At 40.5% G+C, this 9,110-nt stretch overlaps 1 protein-coding gene across 2 annotated transcripts in view; it reads right to left on the bottom strand.

The window, feature by feature from the left end:
* The window catches only part of atoh8 (atonal bHLH transcription factor 8), a 34,225-nt gene extending 25,321 nt beyond the window's left edge, over positions 1-8,904 (bottom strand). The window contains exons 1-3 of one of the 2 annotated variants that reach the window (XM_034883077.1): positions 6,840-8,904; positions 5,174-5,329; positions 2,381-2,572 (exon numbers count right to left, since the gene is read on the bottom strand). In XM_034883077.1, coding sequence (XP_034738968.1) covers positions 2,381-2,572; positions 5,174-5,329; positions 6,840-7,496 — 1,005 coding nt within the window. In that variant the 5' untranslated portion in view covers positions 7,497-8,904. The remainder of the gene's footprint in view (positions 1-2,380; positions 2,573-5,173; positions 5,330-6,839) is intronic. The other variant, XM_034883078.1, reaches the window with a different exon arrangement.
* Positions 8,905-9,110: the final 206 nt, after the last annotated feature.

Below are 9,110 nucleotides of genomic sequence, written 5' to 3'. Positions count from 1 at the left end.
ATCCCCTTCCCCTAGGCCGTAATAGGTATTGGGACAGAACTAGGTCCCGCGTGAACGCGCAAAAGCTAGGGGAAGGGGGAAGGGGAAGGGGTAAGGGGAAGGATTGGGATTCAGCCTTAGTCTTGCTCATGACTAAACTTGCTGCCTGTTGAGTTATTTGTGCATTTGCCTGTTATTGTCCTTTTTCTTGCGCCTCAGCTGCCATTGGAACCTGACTCCTGATTTACTCCTGCCATGCACTGGACCCCACCACTAGCTGGCTTACTGTCTTCCTCTGTATAAGAAACTTGGTTATACATGTGCTAATAGCGTTAGATAATGGTAAGCATTGACAATCCCCATTTTGCATAATGCTGACACTACGTTTAAACTACGATAAGTAAACTTTGATTTGCAGAAAATTAACGTTAGCATGTTTTACCTTAGCTACCTAAGTGGGAAGCTAACGTTACAAACAACTTACATGGTAACTTCAGATACATTTACTTTACAATGTGACTCCTCTTTGTAATACAACCATAGACTATATGGGACAAAGATATACTTAAAACCTAGTGAAGCTAAATCTTACCTTGAATTATTCAGCAGCAGTTGCATCCACATTGGCAGTGAAATTGGTTAGCTAAAGTAACAGTAGAGCACTCTCAGCTAACGTCAGTCAGATCCCGCCCATATACTGTATATCCCGCCCACCGGTCTGTGGCTCCTCTCTCACTCCGCCCTCTCCTCTAAAATCGTCACATCTGCAACCATGATGGCTGCGCCCATAAACGCAAACTCAACGACTCATTTCTGATCTCCACAAACCAATGGGTGACGTTACACATGCTCTGTCAATTAATTTTAACGGTCTATGCTCCAAACGCATAAACAAAGCGCAATCACAAAATAAAACGTTAAGAAAAAAGATCTGTATTTTGCCGTAATCCAATGACAAAAAAAAGTGATCCGCAGCAATCAGTAGATCCACAAAAATGGTCATGGTGTATCCAGAATTGTCACATTCACCAGCACTTCCAAACAAGTGAACAAGGCCTCTCTACTTCGCTGTTTAAACAAAGTGGAATAAACATATAAAAGTCCAAATCTACACAAAATGCGCAATCACTTAGTAAGCTAACATTAAATTTATATACAGTACATGGCATATAGGAAACCTTTATTGCAACATTGTACGACAAGATGTCCAGACTAGTGCAATAGTAGAGCCGGGACAATTGAAACGCGGGAAGGATGAAACATTCCACTTTTCCCCAAGTGTAATGATGATAGAGAGACTTCCTTAGGTCAACACATAGAGTATGTTACCCTCATCCTATTAGCCAAATATCTTCCTGTTATTTCCTTTTATCACGGAGTTACAGCCCATAAATGAGTTTTAATGGTCAAAAGTAAACTTCATTAGCGGTCACATTTTTTTGACTACATGCTGATAATGGTAGACCATTTAGTGTTCTCCACAATCCCAGACTTTCATATTGCATGCTTGTTTACATGAGAAGTAAAACAGGCTGTAACAGCGTATGTCTACGTCGGGACGGATGAAACAGCTGTTTCAACTGTCCCCGACCTAGCTGTAACTCCGTGGATTTTCATTAAATGCACAAATATCTGTGTGTATACCATTATTTATGGAGGTGAGACATGGAAAAGCAGTTTTAGAAAGATGAAAATATATTTGAGCCCACCAGGTAGGTTGAGTTTTCCCATGTTATCTTATGGAGACTGACGTGTTGGGGGTCATGATATTCCAATAACCGCTTCATACGCGCTTGAGGATGACGGCCCGTCAACAATCTATCTAAAATAATACCTCTTGGAAGTACCCTCCATGATATACAGTACAACATTAAAGTTGTGGGAAGTTTATATGGCTTAAACAGTATCTTTCATTTGTCCCCCCCAAGCTGTTCATTTGAACCGTCCAGGAGGGACAGATGAAACATTACACACGTCCCTCTCTTGCTGTAATAATTCCTGAACGGTATTGTCCAAAGCTGAAAATCCCACTGTTTCTGACAGATGACACGTGTAGGTTGCTGGTGACAAAATATTAGCTTTCAGTGTGATACGACCGCTTTGTAAATTTTTATTAAAACAGTATATGAAATCAGATGTATTACCTACCACCATTTATAGCTGTTTTGTGTTATTTAAAATATTTATACAATATCCGGCCATGCCAGACGTAAGTATTCCAATCATTTTTAAATGCATTACAGGAGGCCAAGCAATCGGCCCATTTGGTATGGGCACAGCACTAGTATAATTATAAAGCAAGGGAATTTAGAAATAAAGGCCTGTTTGATTTCTTACTGTAGTTGCTGCCCCAGCCACTACTTGATAAAGTATTTTATACAGAGAATTAATGCAGCCTCACCTTCCTCTTCTTGCTTCTACCCTCAGCCTGCAGGGTCCTGGTACACTGCTCAACACACTGAGAGAAGTTCAGACTGCTGTGGTCTGAACTGTAGTCCAGCTCAGCCAATTGAGCAAGAGACAGGATGTAGTTGCAGGCTATACGTAATATTGCCAGCTTGGATAGCTTCTGCCCATAGGAGTAACATGGCACCTGGGGAAATAATGAAATGGAGGGAGATGGGCATAGAACGTTTTTAACATGTGTAAATTGGCTTGCTGTCTGTTAACTAGAATATGAACAAGGAGAATGATGATGAATTCCAGTAGCCAGAGAAGACATTCGTGTCAGCCTTTTAAGGCAAAGCAATTTTATTTGAAGCGATTCCAATATGTACGTTATAACATGTCTATACAATTTATACAATAAATATATATATATATATATATATATATATATATATATATATATATATATATATATATATATATATATATATATATATATATATATATATATATATATATATGCAAAACAAATGAGTTTATAAATAAAAAACTAGAGCAATCTAATACACAACGGAAGTATCCTTCACCCCAAATTTAAAAAACAAGTATTTGTATGTTGTCCTGGTTGATTTAAAGCTTCTGTATGTAACTTTTTAATGTTTATGAATCTCTGTTATTTTTTACATCCCTGGCCCTGCAGTCCCATGTCTAAGTGTCCATAGGCAAGACACTGAACCCCGAATTGCCGATGAGCAGGTGGCACCTTGTACGGCAGCCTCGGCCACAGTGTATGAATGTCTGTGAATGGTAAATGTTTCCTGTATGAAGTAAAAGCGCTTTGAGTAGTCCTTAAGACTAGAAAAGCGCTACATAAATACAGCACATTTACATTTACATCCACCCTGTTGTCCATAGTAAATCTATGAAATCTATTCATTTTTTACAGGAAAATCTCGGCTATAAGAATATTTGTGCTGCAGTGAGGTCACTTCAATGTTATAAAGGCTGTAGGACCACAAAGACAAATAAATAAGTAAAATGGAACATGAATCTCACAGATATATGTTAATATCACACACATAGAAATGCCACCCAAGCATCTGTCTAAAACAGTTCTTTATATTTAGAGTCATCCAGTGCAAAAATACACATATTGAACATTACAACTCATAGAAAGGACAAACTATTTACATTTCTTACATACAGTGTATCAATCTTGGTTACAAGATACAATCTTGGTTAGCTTACACACTGCCTGCGTTACACGCACGTCTCACACGCGGTTCGAGCCAAGCCAAAAACGCTTGCCTGCTACAAATAGAACCAATGCCTAATTTTCATGCAACACGTGAGCGTGTTAGAAGCGTTTCCAGGCAAAATAGCATAGGAAAAGATGTTTTTATGTCATTTTGACACAAGTACACATTAGTAAATGACATGGTGATGTTTGAAAGTCTCTAGGTTCTGACATCAATGCAGAAATAAAAATAAAAAAAATATTCTGTAACCTATTTTGCCGTCAATACTGCTAACATTGTCTTGCTTTAATCAAATCAATAGCCTATATATTTATGTTTACCCATTTTTCAGTGTTTGAATCTGTCGGCGCTATGTCCCAAGATAGCACTCCCTGTTTGTCACCAACCAACAGCAGCGCTGCGTCAGACACGTTTGTTGTGTAGGACATTGAAAAGTCCACGCAACCGCCACGCAGCTGACACAACAGAAACTGCATGCTCACATGCAGTCACTGTGTAGCCAACCTTAGACAATTTAACGGATGTAATTGCCAAATTAATGTAATAATAACTACAGATACACATTATAGCCCCTCCCCCCTTCTCTTCTGGGCTTTTCTCTTCCTAGTTGTCAGATTCATCTACCAATCTTTGTAGAGCTGGCTCAGGTTAGCCTTGGAACAGCTCTTTCTTATGCTGTTATAGTTTTCTGCCGGAGGACTTTCTTTGACACACTGAACTCCTCTCTCCTCTCTCAATGTGCATCTATGTCACATACAACTAGCTGAGAGACTTTGTTCCCCAGAGTCCTTATGTTTTTTCACCACACAGTAGTTGGTTGCAGCTTTTGCCGTGGTTCTGCTCTGCCTCCTGCTATGCTCTTCAGGGAATTACTGGAACGGTTGGGTCTTTCTAAATTATAGAGTGAGGTCTATACCTACCATATCTGTAAAGTGTCTTGAGATAACTCTTGTTATGATTTGATACTAGAAATAAAATTGAATTGAATATCAAGGCCACATGCAGCAAAGGGCTGCAGGCTGGAATTGAACCCTAGCCGCTGCTGTAAGGACTGAGCCTTAGTTACAGGGGGCGCACGCAAAACTATGCGCCCATCAAAAACAATTTGTATAGAGTCATAAAACAAGTCATAAAACAGATATTAAAGCACGCATATTAGAGTGATTGAATCTCAGTATAGCAGTATGGCCAAATCTGGGACAGCTAACATGATATAAATGGTTATTATTATCCACTTCATCACTGCATTTTCTTTAAGATTATCCAGAGATTAGCCAGAGGTCATTAAGCAAGCTCAGTATTGTGTTTACACTTATTTGCTGGTTTGAGAAGCTGCAAGGAATAAACTCTTTGCTGTTTTAATCACAATGGAGACACATTTCTTTGTTCAAATAAGTTTTGGCTGAGATCTTTTGGCATGGCATTTTTTTGCAAAACTGCTTAGACTGCTACAGCAGTAAACTGGTGCAATCAGCCAACAACATAACAGCCTTATTTGTTATCTGATCTGAACGGAGGCTGTGCGTGTTTTTAGTGTGGAGTCTCACCTGCTTCCTTAGGGCCTCAAATGCAGCACTGATGGTGTGGACACGGGTCCTCTCTCTGGCATTAGCTAGAAGCCTCCTGGTCTGCTGGATGGCTTTGACCTCCGGGAGATGCTCAGGTCCATCAGCACTCACCACAACCTGCTTTTTGGGAGACTCCTGAGCGCAGAAAGACATTTTTTTTATTTCACTGAATCAAACAACAGCACACTGTTATTGAAATCACAGTTTTTTTCCACTGGGGTTGGGGAGTTAACTGCACCAAGTCATGCTGTGAACAGCCATGAGCAGTTAAGCTGTACTGGCATGGTGGAAGCATTTTTTTCCACTCCACCACAAAGCAAAGTAAATTTGTTTACCTTCATGACAAGTGCTAGTCACAAATCACAGTACAACCTGTCACCTGGAGTTCTTTTCATCTCACAGTGTTTGTTGCTTTATGACAAACACAATGCTTTTCCTTCTTTGCAAAAAAAGGAACCCGCCAGTTTACCTCATGTGAACAGCAACAAAAGGAAAGTTTGCATTAACATGAGCTGAAGGTGAAGGGTAAACAGTAAAATAGGAGTTATAGCTGATATTACACAAAAACACAGGAGTGAAACTAAACTCCAAAACACAAACTTTCACTTTGCAGCTTCAAAAAAATGGGGAGTTTTCATAACAAAGATTGCGTGTCTACAGACAGGAAGGAGAATGTCATAGGTTGGCCATGGTTGCTACGCAGGACCACAGCAAAGCATCATAGATATTCCCTGCTGGCTTGGCAGCCACAACTAAAGAGGGCCGACCTAGGTCCATGGAAAAACGCATTCAGATCTAGAAGACAACAGTTTATCATTCTAACAAAAACTTGATTAACACCTCACCATAACCACCCTTTGAATGCACAGAACTACAGCAAATAATGAAGAGAGAGAAACAATTTATTGTCTTGTTTTTTCAATTTGTTAGAAATGTGTTACCTCACTAGGTCGATAGATGTTGTATGTTTTTTATTTCCTAAAGAAAATAAAGATTTTTTGACTCAGAAGACTCAGAAGAAAAAATAACTGGTTAAGCCAGATGTTTTGAAATGAGTTCAAAATGGAAAGCATTATGAGGATAGTTCCAACACAATGCTAAAGGATTCCAGTTCACTGGAACCAGGATTCCAGACATGAATACAGATGCTGGAGTGAATATAGATACACAAGTCTTGGATTTTCCATTATATTGAGTGCTATTTGTTTTTAATACTTCACCAGAATGAGACATTCGGCATAGATAGATAGCTAGATAGCTAGATAGATACATAGACAGATCGATAGATACTTTATTCATCTCTGCAAGGAAATTTTAGAAAGAATGAAAGGTCATTTATTCTTAGGACTGTACTAATAGCCAGCAAACCTGCTCACGTGCAGTTTAATCTCAGCAAATCTTCCCATTGGAGAAACTGTCAACTGCAGTTGGAGTCACTGTCTGTGACTAAATAAGTTAAGCTTCAATAATTAATCATTTATCAAAATAGTTATTCTCTGTCTAATTAATCAATCAATGAGTCATGCCAACTCTAATTTCAATACATAGATACATTAGTAATATTTCTCACAACGTGTTATAATTTTCATAATTAATTTTGCTTATTATTATTAATTAATATAATTGTAACACTCCACACATTCACCTTGGGTGACTGGACCTGGGGCTCCACGTATTCTTGACACTGGGAGGTCTGGGAGGCTCTGGGGACAGTCAGAACTGCAGTTTGGCCTGACAAAGAGGGCTCCATGGATGAGGCTTGGTGGCTGGGTGAATGGCTGTGGTTTCTGCTGGTTGATGTTGACAGAGGGAAAGTGGAGCGGAGGCCCAGTTTGAGTCTGTTGGAAAGAGGCTGGGAGATGGCTGTGGGCCAGTGGGAGATCTCAGAATTCGAAAATTGAGAGGCAGGTAACTGAGAAAGTTTGGAAGTAATGGCAGGCACGTTAATGCCAATTCTCATGTCTATGGCACCACTCTGAGCTGGAGCTACATTCCCTTCTGGTAGTTCTGACAGAATCCCTGTAGTATTGGCCATCCCTTCCTGTGACATCATCAGCTGTCTCTGTAGTGTAGACAAGCTATTGACATTACATGCATCTATCTGGGTGTCATCAACTGAGTGCACATCCGACATGTTCGCCGGGTAGGTTTTTATCCTCTGAGGCTCAGGGCCGCTAAAAAGCCTTTTAGGCTCCCGAGACTTCCTCTTGAACTTCTTGTTAGTATCTGGCACAGAAATCAGTACCGGTTCTTTGGTAATGGATCTATTCCAGGTATTACTTAGTGGATGAGGGTTCTTCATTTTCCAAAATTAGCCTAGTTTAACTAAAAAGCTAGTGAAAATATATTAAAAACAGATCAAATTTCAACTACACAAAATTCAGTTCAAGCAAAGCTTTCAAAACATTCCCCACTTTGGGAGTGTCATCTTTCAAAACTTTCACCTGCTGAAAACCTTTGCTTAATTATAGTAAAAAGTCAAAGGGGACTTTTGTCAGATACAGATTTGGATCCCAGTCTGTTCAACTTTCCAACTCATAATGTACACATATTTACCTGTATGAGTTTTGTTGTAAAACATAAAGCTTTTTCTGACAAACCTCCAGCTGCCAACAGTGTAACACAATCTGTTTCACTGCACTAAAGGAAGCTGCACAACCATGTGAGTTACTCTAACTTCACCAGCAGATTTTCTTTGGCTCCACTCTGTCTGCAGGGCAGCATCCTGAATAATCCATATTAGTACACAAAGCTGTGTAACATCTGCTATTCTGCACAAGTCGTCCCTCTGGATCAAGATTTGCAGGAAGCTTTCCTCAGCTGTAAAGGTTCCTTTCTGTGTGAGCAGTCAAGGCCTGTGCCTTTGAATTGGGGTTACAGTCGAGCTGTCTGAGCATGGCTCCAGTCAGTCTACATAGCAGCACTGTGAATAACCCACACTGGTAGACACACTGAGCACAGATAGGCTGCAGTGGAGCTGCAACTGCTGTACAAAATAATGGGAACAGCACTTAAACAGGATGGCAGCTCTTCAGGCGCAAAATCTCAATTCCAAATGCAGTCACACTGACCGGAATGCTCTGGCAGAAGTTTCCAAAGCAACTATAGGGGTCAGAATCGTATTGGATTAGTTACAGAATTTAACAAAAATACTTGGCATGGGCTGTCAATATGTTCCAAACACAGACAAAGTGTGTCAGCCCACAGAGTAATATTGTCGTGTTCAAGTCTCTAAACTCAACCAAACCAAAAAGCGTAACAGCAGCCGGTCGGGATTAGGTTGTCAGCGTTACAGTGGCGCTATGCTCTACTTCTCCAAGATGATAATGTCCCCTACATGCTATCCCGGGACCGATACATCCCTATGTCAAACCAGGTCCCCTTCTTGAAGAAAGCTCCGATATCGCGCTGCCACTTAGTTAAACGGGATATTTGTCTTTCAGTGAGCTGGCTCCACGGGACTCATTTGCTACAGTAAATTACCAGTTGTCCAGATATTAATCATAGTTAATTAGTCCACTAGCTGTATCTTCTGAGTTTACACCGGTAGACCGGTGGTCCTTCCCATGTCTCTCGGGATCCTGATTCCTTGCTTGTCTGGAAACACAGCGCGTGCAGCGTTCAGTCGTAGAGGACTGGACCGATTACAAAGCAAAGAGGGCTAGCGCTCGTCTCTGCTGGCGTCTGACTGGCTGGAGCTGTCTACAGCCACACACACACACACACACACACCAATGAGAGAGACTTCTACAAAGATATATCTTTAGAGCAGCCCAATCACGAGCCATGAATTTTACGAGAGTGTATCCGTTTTCGATAATAGTTTAATTAGATTATCTAGATTATCCACTGCTCAAAGAGAAAAAGATCAGCCTACCCTTTACTCAAAGAGATAGAAACGGGTCAGCTGCGCCAC

The sequence above is a fragment of the Etheostoma cragini genome, chromosome 10, assembly GCF_013103735.1.
Source record: "Etheostoma cragini isolate CJK2018 chromosome 10, CSU_Ecrag_1.0, whole genome shotgun sequence".
Classification (NCBI taxonomy): Eukaryota; Metazoa; Chordata; class Actinopteri; order Perciformes; family Percidae; genus Etheostoma; species Etheostoma cragini.
This window is presented reverse-complemented; position numbering and strand designations above follow the sequence as displayed.